The following is a 21,583-nucleotide window of genomic DNA, read 5'->3' as shown; positions in this document are numbered from 1 at the left end:
TCAAACAAGCAAATAAGAAAATATAAGCAGAGAGACAGATACACTTCCCATGATCAAGGAATTAGAGTAAAAGTTGAAGAGATAACAACTTTCCCCCAGAGCTACCTCTCCCCCGGCCTCCAGATTTGAACTTCTAGCCTCCTGAACAACAACATCAACAAAAATCCAAACTTGTGTCTCTTCTACTTCTAACAGTATTAGATAAATAATATGTTATTTCCCAAGATATTCCAACCTAGCTTTTGGCCCTTAGTTACTCCACTGTTGCATGAAGCTTGACAAACTAATCCTTTAACCATTTATGTACACTTTTCTCTTCCTCTAAAAATCACTGGTGGAACAGCTTCTTTCAGGTAATACTGCAAATAGTCAAGGTGGTTTATTTGGGGGGGGAGAGTTTCAGAAAAAACTATTCCAAAGCCTTCCTAAGAGCTGGTCATGACTGGGGCATTTCAAAGGGAGGGCTTTTGATTGTTGGTTTGTTTTTGTCTTTACTCTCACCGTTTCTACTTTCATTTCTCTCTGGATTGTGGAAGTCCTGTGGCAAATATAATGGGAGGGAGCATGTTTAACTACACTAATCTATAGGGGGGAAAGGAGGAAAATGTGCTATTAATATTTACAGCCTTTAGAATCCAATGGAGGGTGCCATGAGTCAATTGCTGGTGGAGACTGTGTGTATTTACATTTAACACAATAAAGAAAGCTTATCAACCACTCACGCAGAAGTTTCTAGCACTGCCTTGGTGCAGTTTTCTGTAACCCAAACCCCTTTTCTATTTTTATGTTCTAAAAAAGACCATCAAATCTAACTACAAAATGTTCAAAAGAATCAATAATATAAAAACTAACATTAATGTTGATTTGTTTCTATACCCCCCACCCCCACCCCACATTCATAAGAGACTTTTATCTTGTTACAAATGTAGCTAGGAACGTAACTGTTCTTTCACTCAGGGCTGTAGCAGAAAAGACTCTTTCCTGTTGTGGCTACTGGAACGTTGCCAAAAGCTTCTCTACTTTGTATAATCTATTCCTCATATCTATGTCTAGAGGTTGCAAATATTTATCCATAATACAAGATCAGACCTCTATATACAGACTTTCCGATAAAGTACACTGTTGTTCTTCTCTATCACCATTGCCAGCCTCTTCAATCTCTTCACACAGAGACATACTATCTAACCAGTCCAGTCTTCTTGTAGTTGTGTGCTGAAGACTTGATTCTAACTCCTGGTGACTAGAGGACTGCCTCACAGAGCAAGGCTGTAGTTTTTCCATAAAGGAGCTCTACTGGTCCAATAGATAGTCCTGGACTGCTATCTGAAAGGCCAGTAGTTCAAATATAACAGCCTTTCCTCAAGAGAAAACTGTCCAACTGTTCCTGCAAAGATTTACAGCCTTGGAATCCTTAAGGAACACTGTTATATTATGTCTGCTTTGTTGTATTATGTCCTAGATTGTGCAAACAATTAACCATTAGACTATCAGCCAAAAGATTGTTGTTGTTGTTGTTATGTGCCGTCGAGTCGCTTGCGACTCATAGTGACCCTATGCACAACAGCCCTAAACCCTGCTCTATCCTGTGCCAACCGCACTGCCTCTGACACACCCATCCCGAATACCCCAGTCACCGAATCAATCCATCTCATAGAGGGTGTTCCCCTCCTGCGCTGTCCGTCAACCCTCCCAAGCATGATGTCCCTCTCCAAGGACCTGCCCCTCCTGGCAACATGTCCAAAGTATGTCAGATGAAGCCCCAGAATCCTTGCCTCCAAGGAGTAGCTTGGTTTAATCCTCTCCAAGATGAATCTGTTTGTTTTCCTGGCAGGCCATGGTACATTCAGTATTCTTCTCCAGCACCACAGCTCAAAGGCATCAACTCTCCTTCTGTCCTCCCTAGTCATTGTCCAACTCTCTGATGCATAACAAGCGATTGCAAAGACCATGGTATCAGGCGCACCTTAGTCTCCAGAGAGACACCATTGCTCCTGAGTACTTTAGAGAGGTCCCTAACAGCAGACTTTCCCATCGCGATATGCTTTTTGATTTCCTGACTGCTGGTGCCAAGAGTGTTGACTGTGGAGCCGAGCAAACTGAAGCTGTGAACAATCTCAATCTCTTTGCCATCCATCCTGACGCTGCCAACTGGTCCAGTGGTGAGAATCTTTGTCTTCTTGACATTGAGCCTCAGTCCATACTGAAGGCTGCAGTCCTTGACCCTCCACAGCAAGTGCATGAGGTCCTCCTCAGTTTCAGCAAGCAGGGTTGTGTCATCTGCATAACGCAGATTGTTAATAGATCTTCCACCAATCCTGATGCCACAATTCTCCTCATAGAGCCCAGCCTCTCGGATAATCTGCTCTGCATACATGTTGAAAAGGTATGGAGACAGGATGCATCCCTGGCACACACCCTTCCCAATTTTGAACCATGCAGTGTTACCCTGCTCTGTTCTGACTATTGTGCTAATGCCAACAGATTATGAGTTTAAATTCACCCAGAGGCACCACAATCTACTTCCAAAAGGTCACAGTCTATGAACCCTATGGAACAATTTCCATAAGTAAAAAATAGCTCTTTTTTTTTTTTTTACTTTTGTTGTTGTCGTCGTCATTTTTATGTACTGTCAATATGATGGCACACAATAATTGAGAAGACTCCTTTTTAAGATTCTTACCACTGGACCAATTGGAAGCATCAAGATGGATGGTGAAAAGATTGAGATTGTTCACAGCTTTAGTCTGTTTGGCTCCACAATCAACACTCTTGGCACCAGCAGCCAAGAAATTAAAAAACATATTATGATGGTAAAGTCTGCTGTTAGGGACCTCTCCAAAGTACTGAAGAGCAACGGTGTATCTCTGGAGACTAAAGTGCGTCTGGTACAGGCCATGGTCTTTGCAATCATTTGTTATGCATCAGAAAGCTGGACAATGACCGGGGAGGACAGAAGGAGAACTGATGCTTTTGAGCTTTGGTGTTGGAGAAGAGTGCTGAGAGTGTCATGAACTGCTAAGAAAACAAACAGATTCATCCTGGAGAGGGTTAAACCGGGCTGCTCCTTGGAGGCAAGGATTCTGAGGCTTTGTCTGACATTCTTTGGTCATGCTGTAAGGAGGGACCGGTCCTTGGAGAAGGACATCATGCTTGGGAGGGTGGAGGGCAGGCACAGGAGGGAAGGCCCTCTGGGAGATGGATTGATTCAGTGACTGGGGCAATCAGGATGAGTGTGTCGGAGACAATGAGATTGACACAGGACAGAGCAGAGTTTAGAGCTGTTGTACATAGGGTCGCTATGAGTTGCAAGTGACTCAAAGGCACATTAACAACAACAACAACAACCTTTTTAAGCACTGGTGCCTTGCTGCTAAATCTCAATTTTCAGAACACAGAAATAAATATATTTTTTGTGCTATAAATGTTGGCAGGTACGTTTTTAAATAATTGAATGTTTTAACTTCTTTTCACTTGTTTTGAGTTTTCTAATGTTACAATTTCAAAAGCAAATAGTGTGCAAAGTACAATAGGAATGCCAATGACACTGTAAATTCTAAGAGGCATTTATTTCATTTGATTTGCTTAACTTCTGAGTTGTGTAACTATTCCTGTTACACATGTCAATAACCTGTATTCTGTATTCATTATTCCTATTTGTGGTGTACCTATGTTATTTTATCTAACCTATCTCCTTAACATATTGTTAATAACACTTGTTATGAACCCAATCATGCCCCCCCTAAAATGGTTGCTGCAGTTTTAACCTTTAAGACTTGTGAAACTGACGTGGTTTGGAAACACAGTCATTGAAGACGCTATCAATTGGCATGAGGTCATAAGGTGTAGTGTGGGTTCTAATTCAATGAGTGCTGGGTTAATAAAAGTGTAGGCACACAGCAATATAGACACAGAGGAAAGATGGTCATGTATCCCTGGAAATAGAACATAATACCAAGGATTGTTAACAGTCACCAGAATGTTAGGAGGAATGCATAAAAAAGGGTGACATCTTGATTTCAGACTCTACTTCCAGAACTGTAAGACAATAAGTTTCTTTTCTAATGAGTCACTGGTTCATAGTACTTTGCTATGACAGCCGTGGGAAACTAAAAGATTTTGACAGTAGGTGAAGTCAAAGTAGCCTCTTTCTCTCCTTCTGCCTTCAAAGGAAGTTAAGATAATGGTGCTTTGAAACCAAAGCTTGGAGTCAAATCTGTTCGGTGATTATACTGCAGGCTTTTTTTTTTTTTTTAGAGTGGCCAGTAATTTTACTACAAATTCTTGTTGGGTGGAGAAATGGATAAACATGATCACAGAACACATACACAACTCACCACAATTATGAAAATTGAAGTCACTATATGTGAGCCTCTACTCTCAACAAGCACCTTCTTTAAGCCTGGGCTGGCAAATTGTAAACCTGAGAAGTCGAATCCAGAGGCTTTTTCCTGCCTGTGAACGTCTTCTCCCTATCAGTATTTATCTTACATTGCACCATAATTCTACGTAAATCTACTGCGCCTGTAAGTGCAGGGCCTAAATCTCTTCACTGTATCTATCACTAGGTTTGGCTTAGTGCATTGCCATCAGTGGGCAAAAGAGTATCACCTTTTCCTTAGCCCCGCCTCTGTGCTGAGACTGCTCAGCCTCCATGATCCTGGAAGCTTTTTCAGACTACTCAATCCAAAGCTGTCCCCTAAGCACATCACCTTATGTTAAGACTACGAATAGCTCAGTAATTACCTGAAATGAGTAAAATTTACTGCTGTCCAAAATATTCCAGTTCAATTATGTACTTACTGTCAGTTATCTGTCTAGTGGAGGACTTTTAAGTGCCAGGAGAGTAAGTTTGTTAGCTATCTTGTGCTTGGTTCGGAGAAAACATAAGTAATATAAATCTCACTGGACGGTAGAATGGGCTTACACACACTAAATCTCAAAAAGTGTGTTTCAAAATTCATATCTAGATTTCGTGATAAAGGGGCTGAAAATTGTAAGGTTCCTCATGAACTCTAGGGTGGGGGAGGGGAATAAAACAACAAGTTTATTTCCCCTGACAAGAGTGCGGGGATTTTTTGCTGCAATAAGATAGCCACTTCCTCTGACATAAGGCCCTCCACACGTCTTACACTTGCCACATCTTCTGACAGAGATGACATTCATCAAAAACAGGCTGGCTGGCGTGGTCAGGACCCCAAGACGCTCACACTACGAAGAGCGCAGCAAAGAACGATGGCGGGGTCGACGCGGACCCGCGCGCCACTCCGGCGGGGTTGTGCTCCAATGGCCCGAGTTTACCCGCCCGGGCTCCACCTCGATGCTCAGCTTCCATTGGTGTTCCGCTTCCTTTTCCCCCCACCCCCAAAGCTCTACCAAAATTCAATCTCTACGCACTCCCAAACCTCTGCTTGCAACGTCACTGAGCCCCGACTCCCGTGAAGAGTCCCGTACTGGCGCCCCCAGAAGCGGGCACGCTGCCCTCCCTCCACCCCTTGTTCTAGCCAATCAAGTCGCCGCTCACTCCTACACGGGCCGAGGCCCCGCCCATTCCCGCCCCGCTCTCTAGGCCCCGCCCACTTCCCCCGCCCCCGCAGCCTCACATATTTCCCGGCTCTCGTGAGCTCCTGCCTCCAGCGCCGCCTCTGGTCCGCTGCGTATCTCCTACCGCCATGCCTGGAGGTCTGCTTCTTGGCGACGAGGCCCCCAACTTTGAGGCCAATACCACCATTGGCCGCATCCGTTTCCACGAGTATCTTGGAAACTCGTAAGTAGCCTCCTAATAGCTTTGCCTTGGCCGTAGGTTACGCCTGGCTGGGCTCCGAGGTATCTTCCCTATTTCTCACCCTTCCGTCCTCTCACTCCTCAGCCCTTGCTCGCCGCCACCTCCTCCTTGCACCGGTCTCTGCACGTGCCCATCGCAGTGTGACCCTTGCCAGCACTGCTGGGAGCAGCGGACTTCGGCCTTCTCTGCATGGGCCGCTAGGTCACCTCTTGCCTCCGGGCATGGCTAGGCGGGCCTGGAGGTGCAGAGGGGGAGGGAAACAAGCCCCTGAATCGGGAGGCTGCTTCAGAGAAGGGTTTGACTTCTTTTAACTCGGCTTGGGTAAACTCAGCTAGTGGCCGGCCGAGGGCAGGGATGGGTGGCATCCGTGGCCATAAACTCGCACTTGCTCCATCGTTTCTGGAATTTGCACTCTAAGGCTACTAGAGTCAAAGGGCACTACTGCTGACCTCAGGTTCAGTGGAGAGCACAGCGTTCTTTCTGTCTCAAGGTTCTGGTAGCTGCGGGCTGTTAGACGCAAAATGTAAAAATGAAAACCTAAGCGATCAGGATATGATAGCAATTTTGGAAGAAACCAAGAATATTGTGTATGTGGATGCGCCTTTCATTGTAGAACTTGCAACACTTTGAGGGAAGGTCTTTCTGAGGCTATTGAGCTGCAGTGGCCTGTTTTTGTCTGGGCAGGCCATTGCAGGCGCCAAGACCCATGCGTTTCCTCACTTTGAGACCCTTTTGTTTCTCCACTGGTCTGCCCACTTTCCCCCCTCCCCCTTATTCCTTGCTTGCAGCACTCTGGTCTTGCTAATAGGGAAGTTGCTGATCCATGATTCAACCGGCTAATGCCACCTTTATAACTAGGAGAAAAGTTATTCCACCCTGAATTCAGTGTTGCTTTGAGTTGTTCAGTTTATATTACTGTGCTGCAGCAGTTCCAGTGACCTGTGCTCTTGGACCTGGCATTTCCTCCTCAGTTAGAATACTTTTTATATCTAGTATATAGGGGAAAGAGTTTATGAGCTTAAGTAATGGTTGCATGCACCTGAACTGTGGTGAGATTTTTATAACCAGGATCCTTAAAACCAACGCCACTCCCATCAACTTAATTCCAGTGCATAGTGACCCCCAAGTCTGTAAATCTTCACAGCCCCAAGGCTGTAAACCTTTAAAGAAGGAGATTGCCCATCTTTCCACAAGTGACTCCTAAGACTAGTCTCATTTGCCAACTCCACAGCATTATGCATCAGGACTCCTTACCCAACTCCTTACAATACCTTAAATGAATTCTCTGGGCATGGACTAGGGAAGAATTAAGCTTTGTAAAAGAGATCAGAATCAAAAGGAGTGAGAACATTCAAGCTAGAGAGGCAGGAAAATATACAGAAATAGTGACTATGGCTAGTCTCATTCTTGTAATTTATGTAGGAATTCTCCAAAATACCATGAGATTTTCAGAGTGTGTTTTCTTCCTACATCTGTCTCCAGCTCTCATCCCCCTATAAAACACAAAATCCTCTCCTAAAGTACCAATAAATTTAAATATTGCAACTATTTAAACTAGGGTGTTCTGTTGGCATAGTCCTTAGAGAATTTCTCTAGTAACCCAAAAGGTAGTATTTCTCTGGTGGTTCATATCTATTAGCACCTGATAACCAGGCCTGCCTGGATCCTTAAAACCAAGCCTACTGCCTTCAACTTCATTCCAATTCAGAGTGACCACCCCCCCCCCAACCCTCCCACAAGGCTGTAAATCTCCCTAAGGCTGTAAATCTTTATAGGAGTAGATTGAGCATCTAGCCCCTCAGGAGAAAGATGGGCAGTGTATTCTGTCATTTACAACCTTGGAAATCCACTACAGGAGCAGCTATGAATTTGGACTCAGTGACAATGAGAGAGTGAGATTGCAACTAATAATACTATTTTGATTATTTATAGCTTCTTGCTCTCTACATATATCTTCATTTGATTAGATGTGCTACCTTCTCAGGGACCCAAGTAGGAAGAGGAAAAATACTTGCATATATAAACACACACACACACACACACACTATATTGTTCTACGTGGGGTCATACTTGATATAATATTCACTGCTATAGCCTAATAGGTAAGGAGCTGCACTACTTACTATCCCATAGGAAGGCAGTTCAAATCTACCAGCTGCTCCATGGGAGAAAGATAAGCAGTGCCCCCATGCAATTTACAGTTTCTGAAAACCTGCTGAAGGGTAGGCTATGAGTCAGTTCCGGTTCGATGGCATATAACAGCATCCCTAAGAAGACATGGAGAGCAGAGGGCATTGGAGAAGGCATTTGAGCCCTTTATATCATTATAATACTTTTTCTTTTCTAACATAATTTTCCAGACCTATTAAATGTTTTCTTTCAGGCTATCCATTTTTTTATTAATGTATCTTGGGGAGAACATTAAAATAATTTCAAGCATTACAGGTATCTATTTATTCCTGACAACTGGGAAAAACAAAAATATTTTGAGTTGTCATAGCAAAAAAAAAAAAAGAAAAAAAGAAAACCCCTCACAACTACAAGTCTGTTTAAAGTAAAAACAAAAAAGTTTTTAATAGCAAGAAGCTCCAGACAATGTGTTCTTAAAAGCTCAGACTCACAAAGGCTAACAAGGTTAAAGCCTGAAAATAAGAGGTGTACTTAATATTTTTTTCTGACTGGCTACCATTCATGTAGTTGCAGGTAGCAGAATACAGACTAGCCATCTTTTACAAGAGTTAGCCTACTTTCTAAAAGGGCACTTAACACTGACAAAATATAGCTGATTACACATTATTTAAGTATGACACATGTCTACATTTTTCTAAGTATAGGTTTATGTGTGTATATATTTATATAAATATATTTTTACATATGTAAAGGTTTAAAAAATTATAGTTAGCAGAATGTATGGGTATAGTGTAACTGCTAAAATCATGTTTTGCACTCTATCTAAATAAATGCTTGTTCATACCAAATAATCTCTTTCACTGGTGATTTGTAACCACAAAACAGAAATACTCAGAGAAAACTAAATAAAACTATTTTCCTTTTAAGAATGGTTTACAGAAGCACAATTGATAACAGTGCATCTAAATTCCAAAATCAATCCCCATAATAGTCTACGTATTTCCTATTGCCAAAGGGGCCCTTTAAAGAGAATACGCCATCCCCTTTTCCATATGAATCAGGGTGAAGTCTCTCTCAGGGAGGAGTGATAGGGAATGGCAAGGGATACACTGACAAAGGAGATTAACCAGAACTGGCTTGACAACACTGTGGCAATGGGACAATTAAAACAGACTTTCAAGGGGAAGAAAAGAGGAATGAACTGGGGGGAGAGTAGAGAAAATAGTTCAACAATGAATGAATGGAAATCCAAAACCTCTGTAAATGTTCATTAAAATTAATAAAATTTAATAAAAAATTAAAAAAAAGAAATGACAAGCTGCACTTTAAAACAAAATGGAGTCACTTATGACAAACAGTTTGTTGTAATGTGCCAGTTGGTACCAACTCATAACTGTCCCTCCAGCAGGTTTTCAGAGGCAATAATTTGCACATAGATTCGAACTTTGTGCCTTTGGTATTGCAGTGCAACTTATAACTAGGCCATTGTTTTGAGAGCTCATCGTTTTTGTTGTTGTTTTGTACCCTAGAGTTGGAACCCACCCATAGCTGACCCTCCAGCACATTTTTAGAGGCTGTAAATCACACAGGACACCCATCCTTTTCTTTTGGAACAATTGGTGAATTCCAACCCCTTGCCTCTGGGTTGGCAATACTCTTATTACTAGGCCACCAACACTCCCTAGACAAGGCACAAATTAGGCCTCAGTCACGAGCATTTAATCAGTCACGTCAAAGCCTTCTTTAGGGTGCTGAATTTGGTGAATTTATTGAGCATTGTCACTGTTTCTATAGTATGTTTGCATATAACTAAAGCAGCTTGTCAATAATACACATCTCTAAACAAAAATGTGTATTTTCTAGAGGGGTTGGAATTGATGTGTGTGAACCATCACTTAAAGGAAGAAACCTTTAGCCTTAAAAATGAGGAAGGAAGGAAATTGGATAGTGTAATTGAATTACTCTTAAAGAACAATAGTGAGAAGACTCAGAAGGGAAGGCCGACCAACATTCTTGGAGCTTACCTTATTTCCAGCCATGCTATAGAGTTTGCATTCTGAGGGAAGGGAGGATGGTCAGTGACTTAAAGCCAATTCTTTAATAGTCTATATTAACTCTATAGAAAGGGAACTCCTAATTGTTCTAATTCATTATCCCCTTAAAAAAACACAAGAAGAGATATCTTGTTCCATTACTGACCACCTGTCTTTTCCATAGATGGCTTTAACAGATGCCTGTTTACTCACGGGGTTGACATTTACACTCCTTCTCAGAAGCCCTCACTCACCTACCTTGAACTTTTCTCCTGTGTGGAATTGGTTAACTCACCCTCAGGCTAACTGCTGTGGAGTTGGTTGGCTTTCTGAGGCTATAAACCTTAAGAGGAAGAGACTATCCATCTCTCCTGGAGAGCTGTTGGTGGATTTGAATGGCTGGAGCTCTGTAACCTTGTGATTAGCAGTGCAACAACATGCTGCGGACTATGCCATACCACCAGAAGACTTAAGTCCCTATTCTAGTGGCCAGCTCTAGGAGAAGGAGGCTTCATCTCTCTGTTACCTCTGGAGGAAGGGCCTTGTGCTTTAGAGCTTCTGTTCTGGGCCATCTCCTTATGGCTTGGCTTCTCTTCTCTCTTAAGAAAATCTAAAAGATAAACTCAATATCCAGCTTTTCGAAGTATATCTGCTCACTTGTTTAATCTCTTTAAGATCTCAAAAGACTGTGACTCATGATTTGACCTAATCCTGAAAGCTTCATTCGACTTTATTAACATGACAGGCTCTAATCTATTAACATGACAGGCTCTAATCTGACCTTATTGAAATGGTGTTTGGGTGATTGTTGAGTGCTCTTCATTGACTCATAGAGACTTCGTGTACAGTAGATCTAAATTTTGCAAGATCTTATTCCATCCTAACAAACCCTGCTATGCAGTGATTATGTTAGCCTCTCATTGAAAGTCATCCTCACCTTCTCTGAGTCTCCTTTTCCAAGCATGATATCCCCTTCCAAGGACTGTTTTGTTGTTATGTGCCATTGAGTTGCTTGAGACTCATAGTGACCCTACGTACAACAGCCCTAAACTCCGTTCTGTCCTGTGCCAATCTCATTGTCTCTGACACACTCATCCCAATTACCCCAGTCACTGAATCTATCTCCTAGAGGGCCTTCCCATCCTGCACCTGCGCCCCACCCTCCCAAGCATGATGTCCTTCTCCAAGAACCAATCTCTCCTCACAACATGACCAAAGTATGTCAGACGAAGCCTCAGAATCCTTGCCACCAAGCAGTAGCCCAGTGTAACCCTCTCGAGGATGAATCTGTTTGTTTTCTTAGCAGTCCATGGTACCCTCAATACTCTTCTCCAACACCAAAGCTCAAAGGTATCAATTCTCCTTTTATCCTCCCTAGTCATTGTCCAACTCTCTGATGCATAGCAAGTGATCGCAAAGACCATGGCCTGTATGTCTCCAGAGAGACACCGTTGCTCTTCAGTACTTTAGAGAGGTCCTTAACAGCAGACTTAAACATTGCAATACATCTTTTAATTTCCTGGCTGCTGTTGCCAAGAGTGTTGATTGTGGAGCCAGCAGACTAAAGCTGTGAACAATCTAAATCTCTTCACCATCCATCCTGATGCTACCAATTGGTGCAGTGGTGAGAATCTTTGTCTTCTTGACATTTAGCCTCAATCCATATTGGAGGCTGCAGTCCTTGACCCACTGCAGCAAGCGTTTCAGGTCCTCCTCAGTTTCAGCAAGCAGGGTTGGGTCATCTGCATCATGCAGATTGTTGATAGATCTTCCACCAATCCTGGTGCCGCATTTCTCCTCCTAGAACCCAGCCTCCTGGATGATTTATATAGGTATCCTTCCAAGCACTAGCCCCTCCTCATTACATATCCAAAGTATATGAGATAAAATCCCAACAACACACATGTTATAATTACATTAGATCACAAAATGGAAAATAGTTTTCTAATAATGAGAATCGTGGCCTACCCAACTTGACACATACTTTGAAATTGCCAGTCCCATCCATCTCTTCAAACAATATGTGGAGAGATGACATGAATCAGCCCAGTCATGTGGTGTCATTGTGTGCTGTGGAGTTGGTTTTGATTCATGATGACCCAACAGGAAAGGCTTGAACTGCCCCATAGGATTGCTTAGGCTGGAATCTTTATGGGAGCTCATACCCAGGTCTTTTCTCAGACATCCAACCTGGAAGTTAACAACCAAGTGGTTAAACCATCGCCCCACTAGGGTTCCTTTCAAAAGAATTGTCTCTTAATACCTTTTATTAAAAAAGAAATACGCTAAAACATACCACAAACACCTCCACAATCTATTTGAAGTAGAACTTTTCACTTTTCCTGACATGTAGTTGGGCATAAAGCCACTTTCTTTGTATTCGGGAATATTTGGGAGACTTTGAAGAGGTCATTTTGGCATCTATGCTAGATTTAGCAATCTGCTAGTTTAAGTTCCTGTCTCAATGTTATAAATGGATGAGGATACAAAAACTGAGTATTAAGTGTTCTTTCAGTCAAAAGAATAGTTTCTGTCACCTAGGGAAAGGAAGTGGTAGTCCCAAGGGTTTTGGTAGATTTTAGCTTTTACAAATGCATGTAATCTATACAAGTTTCCCTTTAGACAGTAAATACTAGATATTCATATTTTCAAAGACACTGTAGTTGTGGAAATGTTTATTATAAGCTGTGGGTCTATCTGCTTGGACTAAAAAAAGAAAAAGAAACGGCTAGTGAAGAGATAAGTAAAACTGTTAAGGTTCTGTTCTTTTGTTAGGGACAAATACTCAGTGTCCTGTTGGGCAGGTTAGGTCAGTAAAGGAGTTTTGTAGATTTTATATCCATTCATTTCAAAGAATCCAAGTGGCAGCCTTGGTTTTGCATGTTAACAAGGCAGAGAAACCTGTTTATTTGCTATTACATAATCTGTTCATTCTTGCAGTCAGACATTTGTTTGGATTTAGGGCACATTGGGTCATCCATTATTGGAGCTGAATGTCAAAGTTTCTGTTCTTGGGGGGGAAAATGTAGATGAGTTTCAGAAGGGGACGGAGAAAGTATTTCAAAATAAGCTACTTGGTTTAAGTAGCACAGATGTTTATTAGCTGAAAAGGAGTCAGGATTTAAGAATGAAGTTTCCATAATTCTTTAAGGAAGCAACACCAGAGTCTTAAGATATTTATATCTTGAATTTCTTACCTGTGTTTGATTTGAGCTGTGTGAGCATCGAACTTTCTGGAGGCAAGAAAGCTAGAAAACATCCTTCACAAGAAAAGTTTAAATGTTTCAACAAGCATGCATTTAAAAAAGAAAAGCCTATCTTTGATCCAGAAATTGTGACTTTCTGCTCTACATGATGTTGACAGTACTTCTTCATTCCATGTGACCCTTCTTTATTTCATTTCAGATGGGGCATTCTTTTCTCTCACCCTCGAGATTTTACTCCAGTTTGCACCACGGAGCTTGGCAGAGCTGCAAAGCTAGCACCAGAATTTGCCAAGAGGAATGTTAAATTGATTGCTCTTTCGATAGATAGTGTTGAAGACCATCTTGCCTGGAGTAAGGTAGAGTACCAGTGGTATATGCTTTGAGTTTATGGTTATGAATGCTAGAGCATATCTTGGCTTATAAGGTGAAAATATAAGTAAATCTGGTACATGCTTCACTGATTATTTGAAAATCTGACTTGGACTGTACAAGGACCTTCACACTGGTGAATCCCAACAGGCAGTTCTCAGTCCTCTTCTTTGTTGGCCTGACTGTGAAGCCTTTTCCTGCCTTGACTTTCGGGATTTCATACCTCTTGCTGTTCCTGGTTAAGTCCTTAGATTGATTCTCTATCATTTCCCAACACTTAATTTGTGCTGATAAGAAGCTGAGCATGGCATAGATTAGGGCAAGGCCTGATACTATGAGTCATACTCAACTCATTGGCACAATTTGGGCTGGAGCTGCTGTGAACTCTTCTCTTTCCTATCTATGTTTTTTTCCTTGATGAGCTCGTCCACTCACATCTTCGAATACAGTCCGTCTCCAAGCAAGACACCTAGCTTCCAAATTGGTATGGACACTGCCTATCTGTTCAGTCATCTGACCTTTCTTGACTGTTCAGTACTATACTGTATGTCCAATCCTGGATTCCCAGCATGGACCATACTGAACATTCTTTATTCCAGGGTTATATGCATCTCAACAAATGGCACTGAATTTTATGTTTATTTTAGGTTTCACGCCAAAATGCAGGAGCCACCCTTATCATTTCTTAGGTTGTTTTTTTTATTATATATGTTTCTATAGCACACTTGTTAACTCTACCTTCAAAATATATCCAGAATTATATTTCTTAGACATCTTTCAAATCTGTATGGCTTGCTGTGAACTCTTACCTATTTGGACTCAGATATTTCCTTAAGTCCATCCTTGCCCTTTTTATCTAAAATTATCAGTCAACCCTGCATTCCTATCCCCCCTTTGATTAATTTTTCTCCTTATCACTTGTTACCTTGTAAAATCCTGTACATACTGCTTCTTTCATTTCTCTCTTCCCCACCTTGTGTGTAGGCTTCAGCAGGCAGAAACTGGTTTTGTACACCACTGACACAACACTTGTTACTCACTGTAGCCTAGGCACTTAAGCGGGATTTGCTGAATGGATAAATGAATTGAAGGAATTGTCTACTTTCAGCAACAAGATTTATGTGGACTGTAGTGTTGGTGATCCAAACTTGCTTGAGGGCATTTTAAGGACTTCGCCACAATGTGCTATTAAGTATTAAATAGCTGGCCTTTCAGGTACTCTGTACTGTGCACTGTGTCATGGACTTCATATGCAACATAATAAAACATGTGTTTTATAAAACTTGTCCACAACTGACCTGTGAGTTGATGGCCTAGGGCTGCATCCCATGGCCATTTCAAAGCAGTTAATCCTAGGCGTATAGCAAGAATCATGTATAGAAGAAAAGGGAAGGACAAGTCTCTGCCTTGAGGTGGATTTTATTTTTCATTCGTTATGTTGGCAGTGAATGTTAACTAGTATTTCTGCAGTGTTTTCTTAGACAGGTTTTCGTTTGAGTGCAGTAGTAGCCTGTTAAGGGAGGTACAGGCACACCTTGGGTTATGAATAAGATCCATTCCTAATTGTGTCTTTAAGAATGTATAGGTAAACTGGACTAGATTCATTGTTGTTGTGCACCGTGGAGTCAGAACCGACCCATTGCTGACCCTCCAGTGGGGTTTCAGAGGCAGCTAATCACAAAGGAGGTTGCCCATTCTTCTCCCATGGAGCAGCTGGTGGATTTGAACCATGTGCCTTTGGGTTTGAAGGACAGGTTTTTAGTCTTACTTTTAGTATAAGACAAGAGCTCTAGTGGAGTGGTCATTAAAGCGTCCAGCTGCTAACAGGAAGACTGGAGGTTTGAATCCCCCAGCTGCTTCATGGGATAAAGGTGAGGCAGTCTTCCATAAATCTTCACAATCCTTCACTGTTCCATGGCCAACATGTGTTTGAATCAACAACTAGGTTGTATAGAATAAAGACAGAGCATGTGGTTCTTCAGTGTTCATGGCTATAGTACAGCGCTCATCTTGCTAGTGGCTGGTTGAGTAAAAATTAATTAATTGTGGGGTCAGCAATAAATAAACCTGTGTCACTAAAAGAAGAATTTTAGAGCCCATATGTAATACCTTTTAAAGGAGCATAACCAGATTCATTTTAATCAGCTTTTGTCTTACAAGTTTTCAGAAGTGGAGTTGCATTATTAAGAAAGCAGTCCTAACTACCACAAGCCATGCCCAAATTCTGATGTGCAGCTGGTTAGGTAGGATAGTTCTAGCTGCTTCTAGCATGAAACCACAGTGATTATTACTTGGCCTGATAGGTAGCTAGTGACAGGAGAACAAAGAGTGAGATTGACTTGTTGCAATCTATTTCAAAGTTTGTAAATGTGTATCTTAATTGCCTCCATGAACAACTCCCTTCTTTGCCTTGAAACCAGCACTGGATCGTTGCCCTGCTACCATCAGTGAACATTTTGATTAAAGATTTCTATAGTAGAATCCTGATCAAAGGTGGAGATGGGGGAGGCAAAAGAGAATTTAAGATTCTCATGGACTACAGACTTTACACAACCGTTAGGTAGTGGTAAACTCCTGAAACTGTTGCCCTGAAATAGATAATCTTTAAAGTTGAAATATAAACATCCCTTGAAATCTTTTTAAGTCCAAACTACTTTTTAGCTTAACTAGTAAAAAATGTCTGCCTTGAGGATTACGGTTTTTTTAAGAACTGTCTATATATTGGATCAAATTGGTACAACTGCAGGGATTAGGCAGGAACCTTAGTGGCATTGAATTTATATTAATAGCAAAGGAACAACTCTGAAAAGGAGGGAAAGTGACCAGGATTTTCTCAAAATCTTTCCTAACTCATCCACCCTCCACACAGGGATGTTAGTTAACGTCCGCATTCACAGCCTGCTGATGCTTCATTACAAATTTGTGTTTGCTGTTAGTTCTCAGGGAAGCCATCTAACCAAATTGGAGGTTCATTGAACTATGTTTTACTAATTCGTATTCCACATGTACTTATGCCACCGTAAGTGCTCTGTCAATGCTTAATCCAATTATAGATCTAGACTTTTTCTTCCATGAGCTTCCAGGGGTAGGAAAAGTAGAAATTAATGAATGAGTGAAGTTTTATTAAGGCAGGAAAGTACATCATTTTCCTTCATCATGTTTGGGAGAGTGGAGGGACAATGCAGAAGAGGAAGACACTGGATGAGGCAGGGACAGTGAGTTTAGCAGACGGTAGAGCAGGGCTTAGGGCTCTTGTACAAAGGGTCGCTATGAGTCGCGCAGGTGACTCGACAGCACATAACAACAACATAGTTTACATGCTTGTTGTTTTTTTTCCCCTGTGTGGAGTTCACTGGAGTGTTCACCTCTGCCATTTCACTGAATTTCTCTCTGACTTACTGTTAAAGAATGTATTCAGCTTCCATTCTTGTGTTTGCTTAGGTTTTGTGATTTGTTTGTTTCCTAATAGCTATCTTGTTGCTTAATATCTGGGTAAGAGTGCTTTTGAGGCAGGGACAAGATCTACAGAATTTTCTTTGCGTGTGACATTATTTCTAGCTGTGACCAACACAGGGAATTCACTGTTTCTAATGGTCTTTAAGTTTTATCGACACCCACAGGTACTAACTGTAAGTTGTAAATTATCTCTGCATTGTTCAGCTTTCAAAGGATTTACTGTTTCTTCCCATAAGCATGCCAGATTTTAAGAGAAGAGGGTGTGAAAAGGCTTCGTTTCCATGGTTACAGCCTAAGTCCTGTACCCTATTATTTCTGACAGTGAATAATTGGGATGAGATGTGTTCTTTGAATTTATCAATACTTTGTTATTACATTTGCTTAGGAAAAATTATTACTACACTATGATTTTAGTCTTCTTCCTTATCTTGCAAGATAATGGCTGTTGACCAATTCAGAGGATGTATCTGACTTACAGTTCTCCTCTTCCACCTGTATTCCAGGATATCAATGCATACAATTGCGAGGAGCCCACTGAAAAATTACCTTTTCCCATCATTGATGACAAGAATCGGGACCTTGCCATCCTCTTGGGCATGTTGGACCCAGCAGAGAAGGATGAAAAGGGAATGCCCGTGACAGCTCGTGTGGTGAGTATTAGAAATCAGTTTCTGGGTCTCAGTGTATAAATACTAAATGTGTGCCTGGACCAGCCAGGGGAGGGGTGGAAACATCTCTACTTAAATATTGGAGATCACCTCACTGATAATCTTCACTGCAGATGCACAGTGGCGTAATTTTACAATTAAATTGTTAAACCGCTTAATTCATAGCTAGTGGAAGGCCATGCACATATAAGTAGTTTTTCATTAAAGATCATCTAAAAATGAAAAATGTTTTCTATGTCTTTCCTGACAACCTTCTCTTTAAAATTATAGGCCATGTCTTCATAAAGATAAGGAGGAAGGAGGGATCAACTCTTCATAAAAGCTCTATTTTTAAAATTTTTTTTAATATAATATTTCTTTTTTGGTATAACCATGTCCAAGGGAGCTCTGGTGGCCTAGTGGGTAAGGAATGGCACTGGCAATGCAAAGGTACATGGTTCAAATCTATCAGCAGCTCCATGGAAGAAAGATGGGAAGTCTTTGCCCATGTGATTAACTGTCCCTTAAAACCCACTGGAGGGTCAGCCATGAGTAGATTCCAGCTCAGCAGTATACAACGACAACACAGCCACGCATATATCCATTCACAGTTTCTCCATGAATGGTTCAGTAAACCACATGCCTCTGGAAACTCTGTGAACTTGGAGAAATGACGACAGTTATGGAAAGGCATTAGGTCTTTTGTTCATGGAGTAGCTATGAGTTGTACTCGACTCGACAGCAATCCACAACAATTTATACTGTCACCATGCTCACTCTCTTAACACTGTTTGACCCTTCTGCTCAGTGAAGTTCTTGTGTGTGCTTAGGTTAAATGTTGCCTAGCTTTTTTAAACTCTTATTCATTGTCTTCTACTCACTTGAGAACAAGCTTCATTCCTCATCTGCATAAATGTACAACTGCTTAGGGCCCCATGGCCACTCCAGTTAGCGATGTTATGGTAATCATTCAAGTTTAATAAAATGTGTCATGTACATTTCTTGGGTTTTTTCCTGGATTCATTTACATCTCAGTTTTTCTCACTTTGGACAGCCAGAACCAAATTAAATTCTGTTCTAATTTTAAGGAAGTAGCATAGAAAAGAAAACTATCTTCCAACCACTCAGATGAGCAGTTTGCTTCTTAGATTTTGGGGAGATATTTTGTTTGCTTGTTTTGATACCTACATATATTTTCATCACTTCCACTTTTACCTCTCTGTGCTTTGCAGGTGTTTATTTTTGGTCCTGACAAGAAACTGAAGCTGTCTATCCTCTACCCAGCTACCACTGGAAGGAATTTTGATGAGATTCTCAGAGTAGTTATCTCTCTCCAGCTGACAGCAGAAAAGAAGGTTGCTACCCCAGTCGATTGGAAGGTAAAGATGATAAGAGGCTTGAAGGGCCAGAGAGGCAAAGGCCAGAGAGTAGAATGGACTAATTTCAGGGTCTGTGTTACGGGGGGTTCTGTTTCTAGCCTGCAAGTACACTAGGTGGCTGAGTTTAAGGTTTACTCAGAGGCCACTTTCAAGGCCTTTAAGCACCTTTTATGTAAAACTTAAATTTCCTATTTATTCATTTTGGACAAATCAATTGGTCAGAACGATTCCTTTTCCTAATACAAGAGGACTTGTTGTTGTTGTTTGTTTTGTTTTTATATTCTTTATCTGGCTTTTCCTTTGTGGCAAAGTATTGCAAAACTTTAATTGGCCTCTTTGATTATATAAGTCAATTATAAGACTACATACTATGACTACACAAATATTTGGCATATTCATATCATAATGTATTTATTTCTTTTAAGCTTCAGTCTTTAAACTGGTTTAGACTTCTCTGAAAAGTGTGCATAAACTTCTCTGAAGATTGCTTCAGGGAGCTCTGGTGGCCTAGTGGTAAAGAAACTGCACTGCAATCTCGAAGGCATGTGGTTCAAATCCACCAGCTGCTTCATGGGAGCAGGAGGGGCAGTCTCCTCCTGTGCCAGTCAGACCCAATTCGACAGTACACAACAAGAAAAGAAAAATAAATTTAAACATAAATTATAAAAAAAATGGTTGCTTCATTATGCAGGACAAGAATGAGTTAGTATTGCTAACCAGTAACCAAGAAGCTCTGGCAGCTGAGTGGATCAAGCGTTGTGCTGCCAACCCAAAGGAAGGCAGTTTGAATCCACCAACTCCTTGACAGGAGAAAGAAGGGAAGTCTCCTCCTGTGCGCTATCCAGTCCCTGACAACCCTCTGGAGGGTCAGCTATGAGCCAGTTTCAAATACATGGCAAGGAAAGAGAGAAATAATAGTGTCTTCTAGGTCACTTATAACTCATATATGCGAGTAGAACTGTGCTCCATAGAGTTTACTCTGACTGATTCTTCAGAAGTAAATGGTCAGACTGTTCTTCTGAGGTACCTCTGGGTAGGCACAATTTTTTTTGTTAACGGCCACATACATTAACTATTTGCAACACCCAAAGACCCCCTAACATCGCTACAGATAAATGCTAGTCTGAATGCCAGGTTTTATTCTTGACTGTTGTGATGACAGGCAAGTCATTTCAATTCCATTAAGTAAACATACATTTACTGCAGTCCAGCAGTGAGCCTTGGGGATATGGATATGGCAGTGAACAAACCAAAGTCCCTGTTCTCATAAAACTGACATGCAAGTGGGTAGATGCAAAGTTTAAAACAAGATTTTAACATCTTAGGGATTGATAGGTGCTGCAAATTTGACAGAGTCAGGTATAGCTGAGGAGAATAGGAACAGAAGTGTGACAGCTGACTTTATGTTTGCCTGTCAAGGATATTCCTTCTGTGAGGGAATCTGTGGGGAGGACATGAAGAAAATGGGTGACTGAACCACACATATTTGTGAGGGAGGATCACCAGCAAAAGGAAGGGCCTGTGAAAGGATCTTTGCCTAAAGGAGCTCTTGGCATTTTTGAGGAATAGAAGGAGTGCTAGTGAGGCTGGAAAAGAAGAAGCAGAGGGTAAGTAAGAGGCCAGAGATCAGAGTAGGGGCCGGAGGCAATCACTTAGATTGAAATGTAAAAGTGTGTTGGCATGCTACTGCTGGCTTTAGAACAAAACTTGCTGGGTGGTGAAAATAATATTTGTTAACCTGGGTGCTTAACTAGCTTGGCTGCTAACTGAAAGGTTGGTGGCCCATATCCACCAAGAGGTTCCTTGGAAGATGTGATACACATAATAAAGAAAACTAGGCCTTGAAACCCTCTAGAGCATAGTTGTACTTTGCTACATTTGGGGTTGGCATGAGTCAAAATGTATGGATCAGGAACTGGTTCTTTCTCTTTTACATGGGGAACTGTTCCCCTCATAAAAGTGTCCACAGTCGGCCTATGGAAATTAAATTCCTCAGAGGGGAAAACAGAGTATTTGATCATTTAAGTTTGTGATGTTTGTCTTTAAACATCACTAGAATATTGAATTTCACTTTCTATCTTTCAACAGGATGGAGATAGTGTGATGGTCCTTCCAACCATCCCTGAAGAGGAAGCCAAAAAACTTTTCCCTAAAGGAGTCTTCACCAAAGAGCTCCCGTCTGGCAAGAAATACCTCCGCTACACTCCCCAGCCTTGAGTCTGTGTGGTGCTGGAGCAGCTCGCTTAGCGGAGTGAGCCAGGGGGCGCCAGCTGCCAATCATGTGTTCCTACAGCAATTCCAGAAAACTTCCTAGTGTGATCATAGCCAAGGTCTTTAGGTGGCTCTACTACTGCTTATTAAATGAAAATGACACTCAACATTTCTTAGGATTCTTTACTCTGTGCCTTTACCAGCCTTCTGTTCCATTCAAGTATCAGAACACTGTACCTATAGTGGACTCATATCTCATTGGATCTCTACAGGGTTTGTGATCAACTGTTCACTGTCAGTTCATGGTAGAAAAGTCTGCCTTCATGATAGAATGGCTGTCAAGTTTTTTAGCCAATTTAATCAAAAGCCT

At 41.5% G+C, this 21,583-nt stretch overlaps 1 protein-coding gene across 1 annotated transcript; it reads left to right on the top strand.

Moving 5' to 3' along the window:
• The first annotated feature begins 5,669 nt into the window (after positions 1-5,669).
• LOC102852399 (peroxiredoxin-6-like) lies at positions 5,670-21,219 on the top strand. The gene is made up of 5 exons (XM_006892629.1): positions 5,670-5,764; positions 13,351-13,507; positions 17,480-17,626; positions 18,856-19,002; positions 21,091-21,219. The coding sequence occupies exons 1-5, from the start codon at positions 5,670-5,672 to the stop codon at positions 21,217-21,219; spliced, it is 675 nt and encodes a 224-aa protein (XP_006892691.1).
• Positions 21,220-21,583: the final 364 nt, after the last annotated feature.

Source organism: Elephantulus edwardii, unplaced genomic scaffold, assembly GCF_000299155.1.
Source record: "Elephantulus edwardii isolate Elephantulus edwardi_28Jun2011 unplaced genomic scaffold, EleEdw1.0 scaffold00117, whole genome shotgun sequence".
NCBI lineage: Eukaryota > Metazoa > Chordata > Mammalia > Macroscelidea > Macroscelididae > Elephantulus > Elephantulus edwardii.
This window is presented reverse-complemented; position numbering and strand designations above follow the sequence as displayed.